Raw genomic sequence first — 25,776 nt, 5'->3', positions numbered from 1 at the left:
AGATAAGTAGAGCGAGAAATATGCATAACTTGAATAATACCAGTTGTGTGCAAATCTCCACCAGCTCTCTACATTCCTAGAAATGTAAATCTGACTTATGTTTTAAAATGTAATGCATTCCACCTTGAATAATTCACAACTAGGAATTGGTCATGTACTTTAAATGACGTGCTAACCTGTTACCCTGTAACCACCTCTTTAATATCTGATATCTAATTCAGATAACAGAAAATCCATTTGTCTTTAATATGAATGGGGACTTTCAATCAGTCTAATTACATCTAAGGCAAACACGGATGAGGGGAAAATGGTAACCCCCCCACACACAGCTAGTAATCAACTTAAGTATCCACTAGTCATACATTTAAACATGAAAACAGCAGGGTGTCTGGTGTTTCCCCCCTTGTTCTATAATTCCCCATCTGTCCATCAATATAGTTTTGAAGAAAATTGGCTCCTCATGAGGATGACAATGATAGTTATTTGAAAATATGATGGCATCCATCTTGCTGACAGTTTCTCCTGACAAAAATTCACACTGTTGATAACAATCAATTACTCTTTTGCTGTGATATGTGATGGATAATCCATGACCTCGACCATGGTCTGGCTATTGCCAAGGAAACAAGTTCACTTATCTCTGTTGAAATCTGTCCAGGCTCAAAGCTCATGAGTTGTTGTTTTTTATGACTGACAATGACAAGTCATTTTCTCTGCAAGCGGCCGAGCTCTCCAGAAAATTGTTGGGGTGTGTCAGCATTGTTTTCCTTTCATAAAGTTCCATTAGGAGTCACAAACACAACCACGACTACTCTTTACTGGAACTGGCTACAATGCCATTTCACTTGTCACCATCAGCATCATTGTATTATGGTAAACTAAGAATGTGTTCTTGTTTTAGCTAAAGATTATATTTTGGTCACAAAAAATGATTTCATGTTTGCCATGTTAATTTATCAGTTTATCAGGGGCAGGGGGTTTATTTCTATGGCACCCTGCATTTCTAGCTAGCCTACCACTCCAGGTGTCTGGGTCCTCTTTTGTCTAAGATGTCAAATCCAGAGTCAAAGCCAATGATAGGCTCTACCTCGTCCAGGTTCATTTATACAGCAAGTTCGAAAGGAATCATATCAGCCATGGCACTCTGAGAACATAAAAGATTTATTGATCAATACAGTATGCAACTGCATAAGGCTTCAGAGGACAGTTAAAGCAGCACAGAAGATTGTTGGCTGCCCCCTCCCCTCCTTGGCTGACATTTACTCCCCCCGGTGCCTCACCAGAGCTCGGAACGTTATCAAGGATACGACACACCCCGGTTTTCATTCCATCGATAACCAAGTTATTTCTCCTCGACTAGCCATCTAGATAATCTATTTTGTCATTTAGTACAGCAGACTGTCACATAGTTTATAAATGATTGCATTTCCCCCACCCCCAACTTTACTAATTTTATATTTTTGATTAATCCACATTCTTTGTTTTCCTTTAGTTTGTTTGTTTAATTTCAAATTTGTATTTGTTTTTTATGGGGGGGTACACCTCCCTTGATTCCCTGCACTTGGGTCCATTACAGTATCGAAATTGGAGAACATTTGAGACAGTAGGCTACTTAGTAGAAACAACGTGATTTATGATACTTCACATATTTTACAACTTGCCTTAAATACATGTATAAATTATAATCTTAATGATGTTACAGGAGGAAACGTGTGTGTGTATATATATATATATATATATATATATATATATATATATATATATATATATATATATATATATATATATATATTATGAAAGAACTATAACTGTAATTCAACATAAGGTGCCTCTGCTAAATCTAATATTGGGGTCTAAGGAACTGAGTGGTTAAAGAAAAAGGGGATCTTCAAAGCACCACATACCGTCCACTTATTATTTATAACCCCTCCCAACCACAGTAGCCTAAATTAACTGCCTACAAGCAGTCTAATCTGTACGTACACCATATAGTTTATTCAGTAGTCTGCTCGATAGATGGGAGGAGCAAGATGGCTACCCTGTTGCTTCAACAGCTTGCACGGTGGGCGTGTATGGGCTATCGGCTATCCAGTTATATATATCAGTGTGTCACACGCCACCATGCATGCTAACCTGGAACCGTGATATCCTAATTGCAAAGAAATTGAAACTAATAATTTTTTAGCTTCTTCAAATAAAAAAATAATAATTAACAAGTGTTAAATCACTGCTACAGCTGGTACGTGAAGTCGAATACTGATTGCAGCGCTCTCGTCTAGTTGCTACGCACCTGCTTCTCAGGTAATCACGGGCAAGGAGGAAGCGGACACGGGGCGTGGCTTCCACACGCATGTAGGAAGTGGAGTGGTCGGAGAAGTATGAGGCATTGTACCACATAGCGTGTGACACAAGTCACGCAACACAACACCTCACGTCTGGCTTTTGCTCTACACTTCAACATACAATGAGTCAGCGAGTCCAAACAAAACCACTTTATTTGCTTCAAATTAACAGGCATTACTGTCGTGATGCACACAGCATTTCTAAGGAATTTTCAGGTAAATGTTTTAGAGATAATTTAGGTACAGCACACCAAGTATGCATGCTGTCAAAGTAATTTCATGCATGCAAGTCCTTGATTTGACGCAGTAAATATTTAACCCCTCCCAACCACAGTATCCGTATTGCAGCGACCTATTTCCACGCAAAAAAACATGCACGGACGTGTTTTAGCTTTCGCCAAGCCGCATTCCGCCCCACCCCTTGCAAACATCATCACCACTACCAGCGTACCTAAATCAGGAAGCGCTGACACGCGCCGTTGTTTTATTTTCTGCCTTGTGTTTTCGTACACATTTTGATGAGAGCAGCGCGTCGAGGAAAAAGAGCTGAAGGGTTGACATTTCGATGTTGACGACCACTGAAGGGACTGACGGCGAGGCTCAGCTGTGGATGCAGTTGACGGTGTAACCGGAGAGAAGGGTACGTGCACGCCAGCCCTGCTCTTAGCCACAATAACTGATACAAGACAGTAAAGTGAGGACACACAACGATAATGCGATAATGTATAGATGTGGTTGTGTTTGCATACTTCGACCGCAACTAAACTGCGCGCGAGTGCGTTTGTGGATGACAAACACGTCATCCGCTTTGGCGTACGTCGTATTTCGCAACAAATCATGTTTTATGAATGCCGTTTTCAGATTATTCATTTTCTCCCAATCATATTCATATTTTTGCAACTTTACTACGACCATCAGTCACGCTTCCCACTGACAAAACCAATCACTGTTAACCAATCTTATAATTTAACCCTGCTGGCAACTCCACTATAAATGCACTAGAAAAGTACCCAAACTGATATTTAAATTTTTATAGGATTTGCATTAATTCGGCTTACACATAGCCCTACGAAAGCTGTAATCCACTTATTTTCGAGTATCAAACTAGTTCACACAATTGTATCATTGAATATTCCCCTCCCCCCTATAAGTTAAGTTTTAAAGTACTACTATTTAGAGTGTAGTACACATGTTTAATGTCACGGTTATGTTGACATCTAATACATGTTACCTCATTTATTGTATCCCCAAATTCATTACCTTTTGTATGAAGGACTTTATGTAGGCCTACTACTGTTAGGGTAAGTCAGAGAGTTGACAAATGTGAAAAATATCACTTTTAACCCCACCACTTACAGTATATGCCACAAATGGGAAAATACACTGTTCTGGTCCCTGTCTGTCTTGGGCCCTTGTCTCATCATCACTTTTCTCTCCTTCCACCTGCTCTAATGTGAAATTGCCCGAATCTTATCAATGTTTTGTTCAAACGGAAACAATCAAAAAATATCCTTATACTGTATGTTGTGTGGGCCCACACTCGTCTGAGACCGATTATTATTCTAAACACAGCATTCTGATTAATATTGCACTTGAGCTAAGCCGCAAAATCCACCTGCCTTTCTCCTGCAACCGTGATGTCATTTTCAGTCGACAGCTGTTGGGGAAAATGGCTGCTTAATTCATATTCCACAAATGCAATTTTCGATTTATTTAGACTAGTGGGGCTGATCAAACATAATTATAAAGATTATTTTTTTGGGATTGACTTGCCCTTTAAATGGGTGCTATAAATTTCGTCATTGTATGCTAGTGATTGTACATATGGGTGGGGCAAAGGATTCTGAACTGATTAATGCATACCAGCAAAACATGAATAAATAATTAATGCTGACAAAATGAAAAAGTTGAAATGAATGCATTTTAAGTGAAGTGTTGCACCCACCGGACAATGTAGGGAAGCTAGCACAATTAATGAATGTATATTTAAGTCTGTCAGTTGCATCATGTGATGCAAAACCAGCTAAACTAGAAAAATATTAACTTCAGGTTTATTATTCAGTAGCTCTGAGCAAGGAACACCCGACACATCAATGACGTAGTTTTACAGCATAAACACTCTTTGCTATTTATGTGAGATATGTGTAAATTGATTTGTGTGTGTGATAGGACATGGAGCCTAATTCAAACATTTAACACTATAGCATAACATTGCAATTTATACATCTTCTATTCGTTTAAATAATAGATGATGGAAGTAAATCAATCTGCAGTTTATTTTAGTAATGGTAATAGTGGTCATTATTAATACTGTATACAGTACCAATCACCACACAATAAGAACAAATGAATGTTGTACATTAAACAATGCATCTATTGGTGATGCAATCAATAAAATGTAATAGACTAAAATCATAGCCTTCTACTGACTTGGTGAGAAGTTCTCATCCCTAACACATAAAATGTATATTATCCAACCATACATCCATTTGCAGTACCACTTATGATTCATGTCTAAAAAAAACAAGTTGGTGTTGCTTTACAAGTACATGTGAAAGAATCTCTGTGAGGTGTGATAGCTCACAAGCTGTAGTGAAATATGAAAATACACTGTTGTTTTAGCCCAATACAAAGTGGGTGAAAGAAATTCTATGTTCTTTATTACATGGGATGATGAAAGTAAATCTTTATTTTCAACGCAAATGGCCAAGGACAGGATTAACAACTTTGGGATGTCGTCTGGCGTCTCTCTGAAAATTAGTGTTCTTCAAGGTTTTGTCTTGTACAGAAATCCCCATTAGTGTTGTCTCTTTGTTTTCGTTATTGGTGAGTGATACTAAAAGCTTTATAAGCAAATTCTAAAGCCTATCCGTCCACCCTGTGCCCTAACTGACCACAGCACATGATATCCTCACCAATGTAAAGTTAGCAAATACAAGATCCATTTCAAAATGGTGTCTTTTCAAAGATGATAAAACTCTATTTCGATTGACAGAATCAGACAGAAATGATAACGGAATGATATGTTCATTTTTGTGGTTTGATATTAATCTTGAGCATATTCTTACTGTAAATTAATACCCTACTGATATGGTCAATCGGCATTGAACAATTAAAGATGCAGCGCATAGACAATTCTGATATATATTTAAAAAAAAAAAGTATAAACCAACATAAGGGATAAGCTATGTGTAAAGGGGACAGTGCAGTGTTTGTCGAATCTTGGAAGAATTTAAACATGATCGCTGCTACAGTAATGGCGAATGCGGTATGTTACAAGTCTGATGATAGCTGACAACTCCTGTACCACACTACTGACACATTGAAGTTGAATGTAACGTACACATTATACAAAGAGGTCGGCCTGCCTGCCTGCCTGCCTGCCTGCCACTCTGCATTAGGCGGAGGTCACAATAAAAAGCACCACATTTTCCTGTTGGTGAGTCAGTCTGGTTGTGATTTCTCATGAACTTTGGCATGAATGTACTGTTGTTTTGGTCAGGGTTCAGGAAATAACCTTCTCTTTCTTATGCATTTTTAAATCAAATTAGGCGCAATTAGTATAGAATTTAATGTAGCATCACTTGAAAGCACTGGTCAGCAGCAATTTGCAGTGACGTAACATGTTCTATCACATCAACGTACATTTAAAAAAATAAAAATAAAAATAAAATACCGGTAATCACTAATCATATGACATAGCTGGAGCCTCACCTTACAAGAGGCTGACTAGTAGCTTTTTTTTTTTTTTTTTTTTTTTTTACTAGCTTCTTTCGCTAGCCACTCGTTAGCCACTCCAGCCTATGGCTCCGACTAATTCCTGCTAGCCACTCTTGTTCGCTGCTCTGGCTAAATCCGGCTCGCTCTGTCTTTTGGCTTGCCAGGCTTCACACCGGCTGCCAAGTCGCCTTCGTTCGCCGAGATGCTCGTTCGTTCACACAAAATAAGAATTAGAGATAGGCTGGCAAACTGTGGTCTCTCTGAGCCAGCATAGTGTGCATTCTACGAAATGCATGCGCTTCGACTGTATTTTATGATAGAGCAACATCTAGTAGTAAACTATTGCACACTGTTACTTTAAATAGTCCAAAATAGTAATACTCAGTGAAGTCATCACATATGTTTATTGTTACTATAAATGTATACAAATAGAAAATTCAATGCTACCTCATCAAAAGTACACATTCAATTTGTAAATACAAACACTGTTAACAATAACATTCATTCCAAAAATGAGTTAAAATTAAAAGTGGCTTGCTTGTCTACCTGTACATTATGCAAACGTACTGTTGTTAAACCAAGTGCCATTTCCTAATACGACCTTCAGGTATTATGCTGTTTTAAAAACAAAGGAAGTCTATTTTCCATGTGCACCCTTGGCAAGTTGTAGAATGCTTTTAATTGAATTGAATTTCTTGCGTCAATTGCATCTCTCTCACTCACCGCTAAGGGAGTAGGAGAGCGAGAGCATGAGAAGAGACATAAGCACGCTGCACAGTATTTGCCCAGCGGACTACAACATCCGGGTTAGGGTGGGTATCAAAATAAATGAAATATATTCAAAGTTAAATCTATTAACATTTTAGAAAATATATGTAGTAATTTACAGGGATGCAACAAAATGACAATTTTGAGCCAAAACGGAAAATAAGGGAAGCAATGCAACGGAAACACTGCAAGACTATAGTTTAAAACCATCCAAAAATTTAAAAAAATCCATGACTAGATAATTTTGTGCATTTTGTCAAATTTGTCTAAAGTTATGTAAATTATTATTGTTCGGTCTATTACTGCCCAGTGTGTCATTTAACAGATTTCTGTCATGTCAATATGAATGGGACAAATCAGATTTTTCGTACATGGATATAAATCGGATATGTATCCGATGTGACGTCTGGATGTATCATCATCATCATCATCAAAAGGCGACAGACGTCACAATTGTTCAACAAATCAGATAGGCGCCAAAAGCAATGCCAGATTAGAAAACAGTCAGTGGTAAAATGAAGATGCTTAAAAAAAGTACAAAAAGCCCAACCAACCATGTTTCTAAGCTTTGTAATAATTAGGCTGCTATTTTCTCAAATTAATTTGACCAAAATTAAAAATGTATATATGATTTAAAAAAATGTAGCATGATAGTTCTACACTGTTTTTTTTGTGTGCATTCAATGAAAAACATAAGCATTATATCAACACTTTATACATATGGACGAGTCATTCCAAATATGTGCTGTGCGTGAGGGCCATAGGGGAGCGTCTGGAGGCCTGCTTAGCATGGACCACTAACAATGTTTGCAATTATTTATAATAACAGTGTTAATCATATTTGACTTGAATTTAATCCCGCTTCAAACATAAAGCATAAAAATGGCATAATCTGCGCCACGGGACAGTTGATTAGTGACATCAGTCGATGACCTGACATCATCTTTAGTTTTGGTCTCGGGGAAATGATGTCAACGAGACGACCGTCTCATTTCTGTGCATGCATGTCACTGCAATGTGAAGGTAGTCTAAGTGCGACCTCACCACTTCTTTCACATTCGATGCGCATGCTTTCACGACCACTGGAGAGGTAATCTTCAGCGGCCGGGTAGTCTTCTCCAGGCAGCGTGGAGGCAGAATTTGGGCTCTGGGTTCATGTTGTGTTAAGGCATTACCTTTGCTTGTTCAGCAGGTCGTTGGTGCATGCGTTTGTCATCACAATATTTTGTTTCGTCCATGCTGTTTGAGTGACAAAAGACTTTCGGACTGAATCCAAAATATACTTTTGGGCACAAATCTTGGGTTGGATGAATTTTTGGTTCATCCCTAATTATAGGGAAATTAAACATATTGTTTGAGGTGAATTTTGATTCCTTGCATAAATTGGTCTTTGTTGCTCCAATGCATGCTCAAAAAATTATTATTTCACATCCAGTTGGCTGTGACCCTGAAATTCATTTAACTAGAGAATTTTTTTTGTGAATATTTTATTTGGATTTTTCAGCAATTTGTACAAACACAACAATCCGGGTAAGGTATAAACATACAACCTTAACCCAACAAACAATACCCCCAGAGCAAGAAAAAAAGAAAGAAAGCATTTGACAATGATATGAGATACTTTTTTCCAGGAGCACACAGCTGTTCATTTCACCAGAAAAAAAGGAGGGGAGTCGGATTTCCAAGTTATCGCAATGCATTTTTGGCTACACATAAAGCAATCTTAAGAAACTTAAGTTGTGCATTGTTAATAGAATGACTAATTGAGTTGAAATTCCCCAATAAACTTATTTCAGGGTCCAGCGGAACAGTAATTTGTACAATTGTGTTGAAAAATGGAGCAAATATCATGCCAGAAGTGCCTTACCTTGACACGATTCCAAGTACAATGTACAAAGGAGCCAACCTCAATAAAAAAAAATTTACATCTGAAACACAAGTCTGTGACAAAGTAGATTTAAAAGAATGCAGTTTTCCTGGAGTGAGATACAACTGGTGTAGGAAGTTATAATTTGTCAGTCTATATCAGGCATTGATGATCCGCTCATAAATGCTCATCAATTGCAACACAGAGATCCGACTCCCAATTCAACCTAGACTTATATAAACTTGGCTTTGGACTCCCAGTCATCAACAAGTCATCCAGGTTGCATGAAAACCTGATGAACACACATTCACAGCATTTTTTGATGGCCCTTCCACAAATAGATTTTGTGTAATTGGATTGGATTACTGGCATTCAAGAAAGAATGCTAGAAGTTGAAGCTTAACCTTCACATAGTTTAAGACTAAAACTCTGTTTGCCTGTTACTACTTGGCTGGGAAATCCACAGGAATGCATTCCTCTGCATCGCTCTGAATTTTATAGGATTTTTTTTAGGAGTCAAGACAGGAGAAAAAAAAAAAAGGAGTCAAGACAGGATATAATGCATGCGTTACTTTCCCTTGAAAAACAGGCACATTAATACCAGTTAATAGCCAATTTGATCCTAGTTCTAAAAAGTAAATTTGTGTGTGTGAGAGCATTTAGCAAATTTACATGTGTTGGGAGGGGGGATACTGTATATTGAGTCAACTTCCGTCCTGTCTTCCTCCCCCGTCTGTACTTCTTCTCAGTCAACAGGTTGAGTCACATTGCATATAGTCTGAACAGCTCCAGAGCTACTGTACAGTCGTTTTTGGGTGGTCGTTGGCAATATTGGCAGGTTATTGCCAGTCAGCATTAGGCAGTATAAAAGTTGTTCTTAACCTTGTTGGAGGTACTGAACCCCACCAATTTTCTGTGAACGTTAACCAAACTTTTTATTTTTTTTTAATTGAAAAATTAAAATAATTAATTTTCTTTTTCTTTTTTCAAATTCAAGATATATAGGTATCGGGTTTACTGGTGAACAAAATGAACAAGGAGAGTAGCCTTTTCATTGCATCTGGCTCTCTTTACTTTGAATTCAGAGAGCGTTGTGTTCTTGTATTTCCCATCTACATGCAGTTTAAGGAAGTGCTTCTTCAGTTTTGCGAGATAGCTGGTTGTTCTGGACTAGAATTGCTCAACTTATCATTGCAAATCATGCAGTTCAGAAGCTGACTTCCATCAGTCAACTCAACTCTATTTATATAGAATATGTTTAAACAACCGTCATTGTTTTCTTAAAAGGAAACCCGACTGTAAAGTTTGCTCCATATGATTTATTTGGATGTTACTAACACATATATGAGATTCATTTTTCAACAGAGGTGGCAAATCCAGGTCCAGAAAGTTAAAACTATAAATATAAATAATGAGGAATCTAAAACCTTTGAGTCCAAAGTCTTTTCAATACAACTTTCATTTTTATGCACTACAAAGTTTCACTACACATAAGTTCACGGCTGTGCATGAATCTCATCTGTGGATTGACTTTTAAGAGTACGAATCTCAACATGCAAATTTGGATGACGTCACGTCCAGATATAGCCAAGTCACAGGGGAAACTAGTCGAGCTGCAATTCTTTCACCTGCGCATGCGTCAAGTAAAGTACAAAGATGGCGGACGCTAGCGTGACGGACATAGCTTCCCACCGAACATTTTTTGGTCTAAAAGATGTCTAAATGGTCCTTAGACGTCTAGGCTAAAAACGGCCTACAACTGGTCTAAAAATGAAAGTAGTTTTTAGACGCCTAAGATTAGAATAGACGTCTAATAGACGACTGACTTTTAAATAACCGCTAATAGACGTCTATCTGTTTGCTAAACGTTATTTTTACACTAATTATATACGCCTCGTCTAAGATTAGATATTTGAATAACCGCTAATATATACCAAATTTAAGCTCCATTCCAGAACGTCGTATAGACGTCTATTAAACATATAAGGAAACTTGAGGATATTCAGCCATTACAATCTATATTCACAACAAACCTTTATCAAAGGAAATTAAAGTTGTCAAAATTGAATGTTAAATCAGGTTGTCTAAAACAGGGACCAAATTTAACCTGTGATCCTTACCGTGATGTAGTTCCAGGATATGACAATTTACATCATGTGTTTTTGGAACTTTTAAAAAGGTTTCAGTTAACACTAAACTCATGATTATTTTACCACTGGATATAAATACATCTCTTGATGTTGACAATAACCAAAATATCATACCTAAATCTAAATCAATACTCCCCTCCCCCCCCAAACATCTTACAATCACAAACATGAATGTGTTAACAATATTTTTAAAATTTCTTCACACTTTTTTAAACATATTGCAATTAAATAAGAAAAATACAATAGTACTAATATAATATAAACATTGTTTGTTTGTTTTTTAAATTGGGGTGGAAAAGTGTCTCAAAGTCTAATACACAAAATTACAAAAATAGTAATAAAAAAAAATCCAACAACACAACCCCCGACCCTCCCACAAGGATTGCTACAGAATGCTGGTGTTTTTTTTTTAAATCAAATCGGAAAATGTTACGTCATAATCAGGTTTGATTTTACTTTGCCTACACTTTAGCATGTGTAAGTTTACTGACTGGAGATTTCTAAGTTTTATTTTTTTAAATATGTATATTGAATTTATGTATTGATAAATGCAGTGTTTAAAAAGTTCAGTGTTTACATGTCATTTTTCATGCAACATGAAAAGTTGGATATGTAGAAGTGGTAAATTGTACTTTGAAACTATAAAACATGAAACTGTAATTGTAGTAGAAAAAACTGTGATATTAACGCTTCATTTGCCTTTATCTTAAAACCCTTTAATCTATAATAGATCTGATATTGTTTAATATAATTAATTATTATACACATATTCAATCGCTAATTTAGGACGCTAAGAAACCGCTAATTAATTACGTCACGTACGACACGGCAGAAGTCTCCGACGAAAGTGGCTAGCGGATACCTATTAGTATTAGCATGACCAATGACTGAGTGTCTGTCTGCCGGCTGATAAGTAAGTTTGACAGCTTACTTTAATTATTTTTCAATTTTCTGGACCAAGATTACTTTGTATTATTTTACTTTAAATAGATAGATAAAATTAAATAAATAGAACTTTGTCTTCATTTATTTTATAAAACACTTTTACACCCATTAAAAAAGAAAAACATTCAACTCAAAATGTCATCTTACAACACAACTTTAAGCCATTATTTTACACATGAGCCATGTAAAAATAAGAATGTTTCTGACTCATATTGCACTTACAATTTTTATTCTTAAATCCGGCTATATTAGACATTATGAATTGATTTTTTTGTTTTAATTTAATGGAAGAAGGTGTTTTACAAAATAAATGAAGACACTAAATCCTACACAGCTATATTAGGCAATTTGAATTAAAAAAAAAATGTAACCGAAAAAGCGCTTTACAAAATAAATGAAGACAAAGTACTATATTATTTATCTTTTTCTGTTTTCTTTTTTGCTGATCCGAAAAACGATCCGATCCGTGACTTTTGTGATCCGTTGCACCACTACTGTGTACCTTCAGGAGTCCTGGCTGTGTTGCGGACACGAGGTGTTCTTGCCACCACTATTCAGTGTCGTGGTCAGGGGATATTGAAATGAATATTTTTATTCAGTTTTACCATTGTGATACTTAATAAATACAGTACCTTGTGTTCCGCTTGTCATGTTGACAGGTGCTGATGTGTGTGTGCCAATGATTACCTGCTGGAAGACATAATGAAAATCAGACTTGCAACATTAGTCACGTTTGATATACAGTATGCTGTATAGGCAGTTTAGCTAATAACTTGTGTACTTTGTCCTCCTGCTGCACGCCAGTGTGTTGACCTACGGTAGAAATATCAATAGTAAATTTGTATACATTAATAGAAATGCTGGTATATACATGTGTGTTAACTAATCACCAACTTGGCTAAAGGAGAATGGTTTGAAATAATAGCAATACTGTACATGTAAATATATAAATGGTGCTATTTATCACTACCAGAATATTTGAAAAAGGACATATTTCAAAAAAAATACATTGCTAATGAATTGGATAGTCATGTTGTTAACTTTTACCTGCTGTGATGACGCTACCTTGAAGCTGTGCGAAGCTCCATCCATCCCGATCACTCGCGTCCGCCATCTTTGTACTTTATTTGACGCATGCGTGGGTGGAAGAATCGGTGCTTGACTAGTTTCCCCTCTGACTTGGCTGTATCCAGACGTGACGTCATCCAAATTTGCGTGTTGATATTCATACTCGTAAAAGGCAATCCACAGAAGAGATTCGTGCACAGCCGTGAACTTATGTGTAGTGAAACTTCGTAGTCCATAGAAATGAGAGTTGTATTGAAAATACTTTGCACTCAAAGGTTTTAGATTCGTAGTTATAAGAAAGAAATTCAAACCCTCACAAGTTTGACTTGTACTCACGGAAACATTGAAAACACACGGATTGTTACTATTACGGAAAATAATCATTAATTACACACACATCCTTTTGACAGTGATCTTACTCCATAGGTGTGCTGAGCGTTTTCTTTTTGTGCTTTTTTTGTATGTGTGGGCTTGGCGATGGGTCCGTGATTGCCTGGCCATAGCAACCAGCCCTCAATAGAAAGCGTACCCCTTTTAAGTTATAATGCAGTTTAAACTTATACCATGTTCATGAAGAGTGGTAAAACCATTGTATTATTAGTATCATAGCAGGGCAGTCCGTCCTGACGTGTGGTCTGTCAGTCCCTCACTGATGAATGCCTGTTTAGCTGAATGATTGGAAACTGACGGACTGTGCACTGAAGGAAGAGGGTTTTCGTCTGTCACCGGAATTGTCACTAACCGGGTCAGTACCGACGGATTTATGAGTCCATCACTGACAGACGCTTGTTTTGCTGATGACTGAAAGAAGCACACGCTATGTGTGTTTGGTCGCGGGGGTGAATACACCTGGCTTCAAGAGAGTGGAGGAAAGTCTCCTCGTCCTCTGACAGAAAAACAACAACATTTGAACGTCACTAGTCAATCTGGTTACCGACCTGTGTTTGTGTTTGCTGCCTACTTAATCTCGGCCCCCATTCCTGCTCCTTTTTTAGGTTGTCCAGTTCTTATGGTTCAAGTGGCTTCCAGATTAGCTGGTTCCCGATTCCATCTGTGGCCATTAGTGCCCAGGTCGTTTGGGCCACTCCGATATTCAACATTTTGCACTGTTTTGGCCCGACTTCTCTCCGTGTGTGGTGTGCCCCAAGGACAAAGGAGTATGTGTAACCCATTTATAGTTGGTGGAGAGCTCAAATATTCTGTTGTGTTGTGTAATTAATGACAGGAGACGTGACTTTTGTTAACTCATCGTTTACTTCCTGCTCAAACACGATATGCACCGGTCAATCCACAAGGCCTAATTGGCAGTTTCAGCATACTACAAACTAAATTGTTAAATTAGCATTCTTGGCTAAGTAGCAAGTGCACAGTGCTTCCAGCTCACCTCAGCAACACAGGTGAACTGATCAGTTATTTATACTCGCTGCATGCAAGAGGGGGTTCGCTGTTGAGCTATTACATGTGAATAAGTGGAATAACTCCAATACCAAAATAACAGCGTTAACCCGTTGACAGTGACGTGCAGCCAATCAGCAGCAAGGAAGGATAGTGCGAAATCCAAAATCAAAACAATTATTTCGCAACAAAAAGTCCGTGCTTGCGCTGTTTCCACTCCTTCGACCAACGTCTTTTCTTTTCATGAGTTTTTTTTTCCTGCTAAAAACCCTCCACAAACTGTCACCTTTGGTCCGCCATGTTTGTATACTCTGAAGTCACGTTTAACCTTGAGAGTTTTGTGAGACTTCCCGACTAACCTGGAAATATTCATGAATGAATATTCATGTGTTCATGTGTGATGTGTTGTTTGTGCTGTGTGACTGCACACCCCTCCATAATGAAGTGTTTCAGTCAATCTCCTGTATACTTTCCTTACACAAATAATGAAGACTGCAGTGCATATTTGAACAGCACCAATGAGCACCATATTAATGGCGACTGCATCCATTATATATTTTTAAACACCAGATGACAAGCTGCAGTGGGAAAAGTGTCACTTGAGGACCTGTGACCTCAAATCTTTCATTATATAGCTTTACTACTATGTTGGAGAAAAAAATAAAACAAAACTAAATAAAATATGTTGTACATTCTTGAAATCTTGTTACTGTATGAAAAATACTTTTGGTTCCTGTTTTATACAGTGTAAAACGAGTCTACACATCCATGTTCAAATGCCAGGTTTTTGTGAAATAAAAAAAATGAAACCAAGATAAATTATGCATTATCGCTAACAAAATTCAGTTGCTGTCGCAGTCGATGCATATAAACACTTATACCAGGGGTGTCAAACATACGGCCCGTGGGCCGGATCAGACCCGCAGAGGGGTTTAATCCGGCTCGCGAGATGATTTTGTAAAGTAAAAAAAAAAAAAAAAGTCGCTGGACCAATTAATCAGCTGGCTACAATCAAAATATATAAATACGTTATTTCTCAAGCACTCCTCATATGAGCAATGCAACTTGTACATGGAATTGCCCTGGGTGTCAATATTTTACACACACCCTAAAGTTACGGTTAGTTTAAAAAAATAAAAATAAATCATAGACCGACATAGTCGTGTTAAATACGACGCAAATTCAATTACTGGTACAATTACTGATAAACGTTTTACAAGGGTTGACATCCTTAACTTCATTAACTGCGCCACACAATTGCATTCCGGGAACAATATATATGCAAAACAGGTAGCTACAACACATCCGGAATTCATACAGGCAAAGTGTTGCTGCATTTGTGTTTTTTTTGTGTGGAAGAATATAATTACAGTTGAGACCAATAATGAAGGGCTGGCCCACAAATAGCGAAAATCTGGCTACAATGGACGGCAATTGTTTTTAAGTTATTTACTAGTGATGCACCAAATATTCGGCCACCGAAAATTTTCGGACGAAAATGGCAAAAGTATGCATTTTCGGCATTCGGCCGAAATAAAGTTAAAGCCGAAAGATTTTGGCCAAAAGAGGATGTTGTGGTGACGCAAGCAAAAAAAACACGCACACAAAACGCTGCAAGCGTCTGTTTGAATTAAACACCAAACATGGGAGTGAGTGTCCGCCTCGCTGCTCGCTGGCGTTTGCGAGTACCGGCAGCTTCATCGTGCACACCGGAGAAGGAGAGGGTTGCTTGGTAAACTGTGTCAAAAAAAGAGAGTACTGAGTACTGCACGACAGGTGAGCCACTCTTTCTCCTGCAGCGCCTTCGTTTTTTTCTTTGATGAGAGCCCCTCGAACGCTTTCCCTTTTTCACTTGCATTCTTGTGGCCGTGCTAAATGCTTTAGCTATCAACAGTTTTAAACAAGTAAACACCACTATCTCCGGTTGACTACAGACCTGTACAGGATGCCGTGTGTGACTTTGCAGTCTGTTCCCAAAGCAGATTGCAAAGAAATTTATTTATTTAGTTCCAAACGTTGGTGAATATGTATGTGACTGTGCCGATTTAAGTGCACCGCACGGTGTTCAGCTCCAAATAACCTACATATGCGCCATCTTCACCGCACCTCAAGCATCCGTGCCCGCCCGTGCGAACTACTGCACATTAAAATGCTGAGTTGCCAAAAAAAAAAAAAATATGCTGAGTTGCTCACCCTACGTTTGGTGTTTAATGTACCGTTCGTCAACATGTCTCTGGTGTGGACGCATTTCAATTTATATTGTGCTTTGTTAAAATGCCCGTGCTAAATAGGCCTTAATATTTTATAATAATCTTATAATTTTAATTAATTATAATAAATGCAATAAATGATAGCAAAAAATTGACATTTTTTTCAGCGTTTCGGTTTTCGGCCAAGCATTTCTCATTTTCGGTTTCGGCTCAAAAATTTCAAAATTTATTATATACCATGATTTTACCAATCTGGCCCGCTTGGTAATATATTTTCCTCCATGTGGCCCTTGAGCTAAAATGAGTTTGACACCCCTAACTTATACACTTAGTAATAGGTAAGACCCCCATATCATACAGTATGTATGTACTCTTTTTTTATATAAATGATAGTGTGTGGAACAGTATGCATATAGTATAAGTGCAGTTGCTTTACTTCAAAGAAGGATTTTCCTGAGGGAACAATAATGTCTTTATAATCCTTATCCTGAAAATTGTTCAACCAAACCATATAAAAAAAAGTCTGCTAGCTTAATGGTAACGCATAGTGCAAAACACTGTAGAAATGCTTATTTAAATTAGCATAGGTATTGGTTTTTAAAAGCCTTCACCAGTCTAAATACGATATTCTGGTTACTATTGCGATAGTGAAGTAGCAGTTTTTGGCTGTTTCTCCCTATATAGTGCGGAAGTCAATTTGAGCTGTAAAATGACGCTATGCACTTACCCTCAGGAGAAATGTGGTCTTCCTTCAGGCACATTACCGCTTTTGAACCTATGGCGCAGTCATAATCAACAAGAACTAAAAGTTCCTTAGTGTTGCTTTAAATATTTACTATGTAAATAATTAATTTGTTTTAGTTGAAAATATATAAGACAAAGGAAATAAAATACAATTTTAAAACCTTTTCATTCGCTATAATTTATGCGCCGGTGCGTTGTAACAGGTACGGTGGTCACGTGATATGCGACAAGTAGAAAGTAGTGAGCTGGCTGTCCAAATCGCCAAACAAAAGGAATGCACTATATATTAGGCCACTATAAAGCCTCTAGCACTATCAGAGGGCGGCCATTTTGCCACTTACTGTCGAGTGAAAATAACATCACAGTTGTTTGTATCTCAGGTAACAACCAATCAAAGCTCAGTTTCAGAAAACAGGTGAGCTGTGATTGGTTGTTGCCTGAGCCCTGCACAACTGTGATGTCATCTTCAGTTGACAGCAAGTGGCAAAATGGCCGCCCCTGAGAAGGACAAAAATGGCTGGATTTTGCTGCTTAACTCGTATTCCACAAATGTAATATTAATCAGAATGTCATGTTTAGACTAGTGAGGTCACATATAACATATTATTGTCAAGAAATGTTTAAGGTTGACTTCCACTTTAAAACACATAGCATCACAGTAGCATCACATACAAATAAATCTTACAACAGTACTCCTGTGCTCATATATATTCTCTTTGCTCTGTGGCAACACTGACTATTACTGCAGCTTAAGTAGGAGACCTTATCTTTTTGCTCTTAATTAAGATGCATCTAAATCCAGTTGAGCTCAGTGCTGAATCTGAATTTCAATATGGGTGGTGTCGGACAAATGTTAAATATATGTTTATACAAACAGGAGTCATATGATATATGTAATCGGGAACAAAGACTAAACATTAGCAATTTTATCTTTCTTGGTTCTGTGGTGACATATTGTGTAAAAGATGTTGTAGTAGACATTTAAAGGTGCTATTTCATGGTCCCCGTTGCCATTCACCCATGCAAGGAGGAAGTGGTCTTACATGTTTTTCCGGATGTGGAAGCAGGTTGCACATCATATACGCTGGATTAGTCTCTTAATGTGTGAGGAGTGTGGTTTACTGCTCCATCAGTAAAGTGCTTTGAGAAAACTTGTCGTTTGGTGTTATAGAAAAAAATTGGAATTGAATTGATTTGAATAAAATTTAGACTTGTCTGTATATGAACCTGCATATGTATGTGAACCTGACAAAAAAAAACGAAACGATAGCATAAGTCTGTAAACTGTGATATAGTGAAAGCTCACTGTAAGAATTTAGACTGGGGAAAAGCTTTTCTCCTGCTGCATGTTTTTAACACCTCCCATATGGCTTTCTAAATCACAGAACACTGAGTGGGAGAGGAAATGCCAGCGCATTGTGTTTGCGTGTGTGTTTTTTCATTTGAGAAGTAATGCTTCTGAATTGTAATTGTAGGCTTTTATCACACCTACCCCCCGCTTAAAACAACAAAAACGCTTTTTCGGCCTTTTCCCATTATATTATGCAACAGCTTTTTCTTGCTAGTCTTTGATCACAGCTGATTGTGTAACATTCTAGAATGAAAGTGGCTCTTTCTATGACCAAAACATTTTGGTTTGCTGTAAGTTTTGAGTACAGCACTAAACTGAAGACCCAGCCTTTGGCAATTGTAATGTTCTCCTCATGCATAAGTTATAGGCCTTATATTTTGGGTGGCTTGATTGTGCTTCCCGAGTCTTTCTGTTCTAAAACATTCAGTACACAATTTTTTTTTTTGTTCAGATAAAAAAAAATACCTACACTTTTTATACCAATTCTTTATACCAATTTTGTATTATAGGATGCTTACTAAAGTCACTGTCCATTTACCAAGAAACCACCCATTGATTTGTCCGTAAAAAAAATCCTTAGTCCCTCACTTGTTGATATAATTTATTTTACACTTCAAAGTTTAGGCTTTCCATTATTTAACAGACCAATATACTTTTATTTGATGCCGATGCTGATTCTGATATTTGGCATAATAAAATTCTGATAACCAATTTTTTTGTGGTAGCCAGTGTCTCAATAAGCTAGGCAGCTGTTGGTATCGTGTGTGAGTGTTAGAAGTCTACATTTATAGTAATGATAATAATAAAGCAGTGTATTCAGGGCTTGACATTAACACCTAGCAATTTGCCAAATGCGGTGAATTTCAGCTGTGGCCAGTAACGCCACCACTGCAGCTTAGCTTGCCTCTTTGGTGAGTACAATGGATCACCCTTGATCCGTGACCCATATGGATTACTCTCCATGCATGGTTCGGCACGCACGTGGCTGCGAATTGATTGGTGAAAAGAAAAAAAAAGAAAGTTGTGCATGTTCACGGGAAGGCAGCATGCTTAATCCGCCACCAGATATACACTGAGACTGCAGTTCAATCCTATTTAGTTGCAAGTCGGAATTCCTGAAATCCGTCTCTTCTGCTTTGTGCTGTGTTCTGGCTGTCTACTGTCTGCAGTGATATGGTAAACAAATAGGCAGCAAAGTCATTCATTGTTTACGAAAATATGTCAATCATTATAGTTTGTGAACCTTTAAATATTTACAGACTTAATTTTGTTCACGTTTGTATAAAGTTAATTGAAGAGGCTATCTACAGTACATGGCTATGGTCAAGTTACTGTCAGTTTTCCAATGGAAGTGATTAAATTGTAGGCATTAGGGCAAGGCAAGTTTATTCCTATAGCACATTTCATACACAAGGTAACTCAATGTTTTTCTACACCAGTGATTCTTAACCATCTGGCAGGTTGGGCCGCGACTGCCATCTAGTAGGCCGCAAAGTAATTTCAGTTTTCTAACTCCGGGCCGTAGGCGCAGGCAGCTTTCAATTGAGGTTTTGTACACATGGAGCAGGGTATTTTTAAAACCGAATATTTCACCCCTCCCCGTTGTTGTGGAGTAGATCTTTTCCTCCGCATGTTCATTTTCCTTCGGGTAGTGAGAATGTTGGTTATCTGAATACAGGCTGGAGATCGATGAACAGTTCCTTCAAAGCTTTTATTTCTACAGAATATTCCGGGCACAAGTGAGTTACAAACAATGGCTGTAGCCTCTCACAAGTGCGAAGATTACAGAGGACTTACAATATTCTTATACTATATTGAAGGGCGGTACCACACAGTTTCCAGTAAACAGTTCAACCGGAGTTGACCGGACATGAGATAAAACTCAAGGTCATCATTCAAACCCAAAGCCCATTTGAGGAATAGAGGAGGTTATTCAGTCATGACTGCACCTGGCAGAAATTATGATAACACTCACAAGGATACTTCCGCAGAACAAAGCTCTACTGAGGAAATGAGGAAATTAAAACAGTTATGACTAAATGGGCAAAAGATACACTTCACCATGTAGAAAAAATGTTCTGTAATATTGCCCATTACTATATTGCTAAATTCATTCATATTCCTCTGGATTCTGTTTAGCCATGCTGCTGTCAACGCAACCGACAAGGCTGTTCCAAAATTAGAAACAGCATTGCGGAACCTCCGTTGAATGAGCTGCTCTTGACGCACGCAAATATCTTGCATCTAATAACGCCCAAAATATGCAGGGAAGTAATGCAGCACGTTGGAATTTCATGTTTTCTATAGGGATAGACCGATAATCGGCCTGGCCGATAATTGGCGCCAATATTGGGCATTTTTACGAATATCTGTATCGCGTTTTTTTTTTAATCGGACGGCCGATAAAAAGTAAATTTAAAACCATTTTACTGTCAGGGAACTATTTATTTAAAATTTCAGTTAACTTTATAAGAGATGCTGCTGACCCTGGGAACATTCGGAACCATTTGTTTTTGTTTGACATTAACTCATTTGCTCCCAAAAACCTATAAATACATTCTATTTTAAATGTTGTAAGTGTCCCAAAGACGTATTTATAAAAACAATAAATGGTTTTTTTATGCTTGAGCATACAGAAGGCTTTGATACAGCCTCTCAACTGCAGAGGGCGATTGAGGAAATGGTAGTTATTACCAAAACGGCCAGCAGGTGGCATCAGAGCAAAAGCGATCAACCAGGGCCATGTTGAAAAAAGCTAATTTACCCACAGTTCTGTACAGATTTGTGAATAATGATTAAACTTAGCTATATTCTAATGCTAATTGCTGTAAAACGGAAACAGATACAAAAATATGTTTTTTTTTCCTGATGAAAGAAATCTTTCATTTGGTAGGTTCCATGTTTTCTAGCAATAAAACACAATATCCTGTGGACCTTGTAAAATCAGTAAATATCCAGTAAAACAGCCGGGAGTGAACGGGATTGTTTCAGTGAAAATGGCTGGGAGTGAATGAGTTAACAGCAGACTTTAAAAACTTTGAGAGTAAAGCAAAGAAATGAGAATAGTTTTCTAAAACAATTTAACAAGGGGGTATTGATACAAATGTTTAAAAAACCTTAAAGTTATAGGGGGGGAAGCAAAGTTTTTAACCTGGATTTAAGATCATTTTTACACTCGAGGCTGACTTCACTTCGCTCCATTTGTGTGCAGCATAACAGCTAAATGCAGCTTCACCATGTTTACTTTGAACTCTGGGTTCTACTAATTTGACCCTTGCCTGCAGATCCCTACTGGGTTTGTATTCAATCTGCATTTATGGAATATATTCAAGACCTAAACCATTCAATGATTTATAGACCAGTAGCAGAATTTTGAAATATATTCGTCAGCTGACTGGGAGCCAGTGTAACCCCTTAAGGACTGGAGTGATATGTTCTGATCTCTTTGTTTTGGTCAGAACTCGAGCTGCAGCGAACTGAATGAGCTGCAACTGTCTAATGTTCTTTTGAGATAGTCTAGTCAGAAGAACGTTGCAATAATCGTGCCTGCTGGAGATAAAAACATGGATAAGCTTCTCTTAGTCTGCTTGGAGCATGTAGTCCTTCAGTCTGGGGATGTTTTTCAGCTGGTAAAAGGCTGTTTTAGTGATTGGTTTGATATGATTGCTGAAGTCAGGTCTGAGTCTATCAACACCCCAAGATTTCGAACTTGGTCTTTGGACAATGTTTTCTCACAGCAATCCTCTTTTATTTATTGCGAAAATAATGATATCCATTTTGTTTCGATTGAGCTGAAGGAAATTTTGGTTCATCCAGTTAATTTGCTCTAGAAAGTGACACAACACGTTAGTTGAGCTGCTGTCATTTGGGGACATTGATAAATACAGTTGTGTGTCATCTGTATAGCTCTGATGGTCAACATTTGCGTTCTGAAGCATTTGACCCAAAGGTAACATACACTGAACAACAAGGGTCCAAGGACTGACCCATCAGGGACCCCACATATTATGGCCATTCAATCAGATTCAAAATTTCCAATGTTCACAAAGTAACTCCTTTCCCCCAAGCACTGACGGAGCCAGACTTATAAATGGGGGTGCCTCGGGGTGCCAACGCTGCTTCAGGGTATCCAAAGATTATGACATAAAATTTGTTTCATAATAAATTAATTTCAATCGGAGTCTCTAAATGTTGAAATATATTTAGGTACATATTAAGCATGCAGGAGATTTTTGCACATAATGTGCTATTTATTAACAATGTACAAAAACATTCAAAGTCTATGAAATAATAAACATCAGTGTTTAACAGGAATGAAATCTTAACGCATACACTTGTTTAGTTTAATTCGTTTAAGGAACAAGTCACACTTTGTCCCCTTATTTCGTTTTCCACACAGCCTATGAAAAAAAAATGTTCCTCATACTACGACTTTATTTACAGCCACATAATGTTATTAATGTTATTAAATACCCCAATTCTAGACTAAAAACGTTAGGGCATATATATTAGGGGCGTGCCAAAAAATCAATTCTCGAATCGCGATTCTCATTTAGTACGATTCAGAATCGATTTTAAATGTCCCAAAATCGCTTTCATTTAAATTATTTTATACTGTCTTGCCTTTGTCTGTGTGTGGCTTTATTTGGAGCGCTGTTCATGTTGTACCCGATTTGGCTTAGGGGCAGTGTGGTTCCACGCCGTCTAATACACTGTTAAGTTGTAGCCACATTAGAGAGTAGAAGGAAAAAGTCACGATCAAGTTATTCCAATAAAAGTTGTTTTTTTGCAGTGTGCAGCCGTTCTTTTGAGTGATAAAAGTGCCGCGAGTAGCGCGCTAATTAGCATTAGCGAGTCAGACTGGAGTAGATCATTACAATTCCTTGCACATCTATAGATTGAAGAAAAAATCATTGTCAATCAAATCATTTTGAATCAAAAATCGTTCTTAATCGAAAATAGATTCTGAATCGAATCGCAGGCCCAAAAATCCGAATCGAATCGTGAGACATTAAAAGATTCCCACTCCTAATATATATACTAAGTGTTAAGTATTCTTCAAGCTGTTTTGTGTGTGATGTTTCAATATCTTATTTTGAAATATATGCTTTTAATTTGGAAGGCAGCTCCGTAGTTCTGTTTCCTGTTTCACGTCTCTGTTTGTCATTCAGCTCATGTATTTATATATCATTTAGTTTGAGCAACACGATGTTAACTTTTTGACGTCCGTCCAAAACAATCTATCTGAACATACTGGAAAAGTTATTTTAAATAGTCACTCACGTCTCACGAGGAAACCGACATGACGTTGCCAAAAACTTGTCATCTTGATTGGACTCGGGAGATTCTTTTTCTTCAGACTCTTAGTGAGGTGGATTTTAACATTTTGTGCGGGGTCCAATCACATTTGAGCATGGGCATGTGCCACCCTGGCCTCCCCTCTGACTCTGCCAGTGCCCCCAAGTAGGACCTGAACCATTTTTAAGACCCCACCCAAGTTTCCAACATATTCAACAGTACATTATGATCAATTGTATCAAATGCTGCGCTAAGGTCTAAGAAGACGAGCACCGATACCCTCTTTGTATCAGTGTTCAATCTTATATCATTCAGTACTTTAATAAGAGGTGTTAAGTAAATAAGTAAATGCATATCTTATCTTAAGCTTAATAGTTGAGGCTATGTACTCTGTATTTTTTTTATGTGACTGCAATGGTGACAGTGGTGTCCATCAGCTGGGCTTATATTTTATGAAGCATTGTGCGTGGTCTAAAAATTTATTTCTCACAGTGGAGAATAAATTCTCACACATTGCTGTGGAGGCGCCAAATGCTAGGCTAAGTTTCTGGTAAGCAGTCAGCTCATTGATGTTCAGATCTGTGTGGTACTTTGAAAGGAAGTGGTGGGACTATATGCATATTATCAACACAATAGTTTTCGGACTAGACTTGGGTACAAATTTCCCGGCGTCTGTCTGCAGATGTGATGTCATGCACGCAGTGTGTACGCGAATAGGGAGTGTGTAGTTTCATTTCTCGTCCACACATGGCAGTAGCGTTTCAAAATTCAATTTCCTGCATTAAGCATCTTTAAAGGCAGAACTGATTAGACAATTCGTGGAACTTTGAGAACTCTGATAATTCTGTTAGTTAAAAGTGCATTCCGGAGTTTAAAATATTATTGTTAAAGATTTTTTGTACATGCATTTTTTGCATGCTCCACCCATGCCACACTCCACAGTTTCTTGAGTACTCATATTGGTATCGGTGTGAGAAAAAGTGGCATTAACCATCCCGAATTAGTTTACAAACACAGACAATACATTGTGAATCTCCAGCTTTGTATTTTCTAAGTTGATTTTGTGAAACCAACATTCTGACGAAGGTAAATGTCAACCCAAAATTAACTCCCCTAACAGCTCCATACCACTTAATGGGGGGTGCAAATGACCATTTTCATTACTACTTAATTTTATAATGGATATTGGCTTATAATTTTTTTTGAAGGCACTAGTCTCATCAGGAATCCATCTTGTGTTTTATTCGATTTAGTACAACTTGTACAACTAATCAGAACCCATCATACAACAGCGTTGTAGCACAGCAGAGTAAAATCACTATTGAAACTGGCAAGGGACTTAATTAGAATCAAAGCTGTCGATGTTACTGGGCAAAGTGTTACTCATTTGTGTTCCGTGTTTTACAGCACATTACATAGATATAAAGATATATTGCATCTATTCTTAGGATGCAATCACAAAGAAAATGCTTTCATTAGATTATTATCCTCAGTAGTGTATAACCTTCTGGGTATATTTACTTGTGTTGTATGTTATATATTGTGTGTATATTATTCATACCAAGTAATCACTCTTCTGCTTATATAAATCTGCTATGACACTTTTTATTTATTTAAATAAAGCACTGTTTTTTTATTGGTCTGTCATTGCTTTTTATCCCCTCCCCGCAGCCTCTGTCAGCAGCATGGGGCAACGTCTAGGAAAGAGAGAATCGCCGACAGACAACCAGGTACGAATCCCTCAAGGTGCTGTGGTGCCTGTATGTCAGTGTGAACATTAGCTTTTATTAGTTGGAGTTTGGACTGATCATGTACAAGCAGTCATGCTCCTTTATCTCACTAATTTACTAACTGTAGTCAACTTCTCGAATCCCCTCAATTAACAGAGCAGAGTATAATATATATGTGACCCGCTTTG

At 37.7% G+C, this 25,776-nt stretch overlaps 1 protein-coding gene across 3 annotated transcripts in view; it reads left to right on the top strand.

The window, feature by feature from the left end:
- The first annotated feature begins 2,703 nt into the window (after positions 1 to 2,703).
- LOC144057677 (myelin basic protein-like) overlaps positions 2,704 to 25,776 on the top strand; it is a 51,984-nt gene continuing 28,911 nt past the window's right edge. The window contains exons 1-2 of one of the 3 annotated variants that reach the window (XM_077575510.1): positions 2,704 to 2,982; positions 25,530 to 25,588. In XM_077575510.1, coding sequence (XP_077431636.1) covers positions 25,544 to 25,588 — 45 coding nt within the window. In that variant the 5' untranslated portion in view covers positions 2,704 to 2,982; positions 25,530 to 25,543. The remainder of the gene's footprint in view (positions 2,983 to 25,529; positions 25,589 to 25,776) is intronic. The other 2 variants (XM_077575511.1, XM_077575512.1) reach the window with 2 other exon arrangements.

This window comes from Vanacampus margaritifer, chromosome 9 (assembly GCF_051991255.1).
Source record: "Vanacampus margaritifer isolate UIUO_Vmar chromosome 9, RoL_Vmar_1.0, whole genome shotgun sequence".
Taxonomy (NCBI): Eukaryota; Metazoa; Chordata; class Actinopteri; order Syngnathiformes; family Syngnathidae; genus Vanacampus; species Vanacampus margaritifer.
This window is presented reverse-complemented; position numbering and strand designations above follow the sequence as displayed.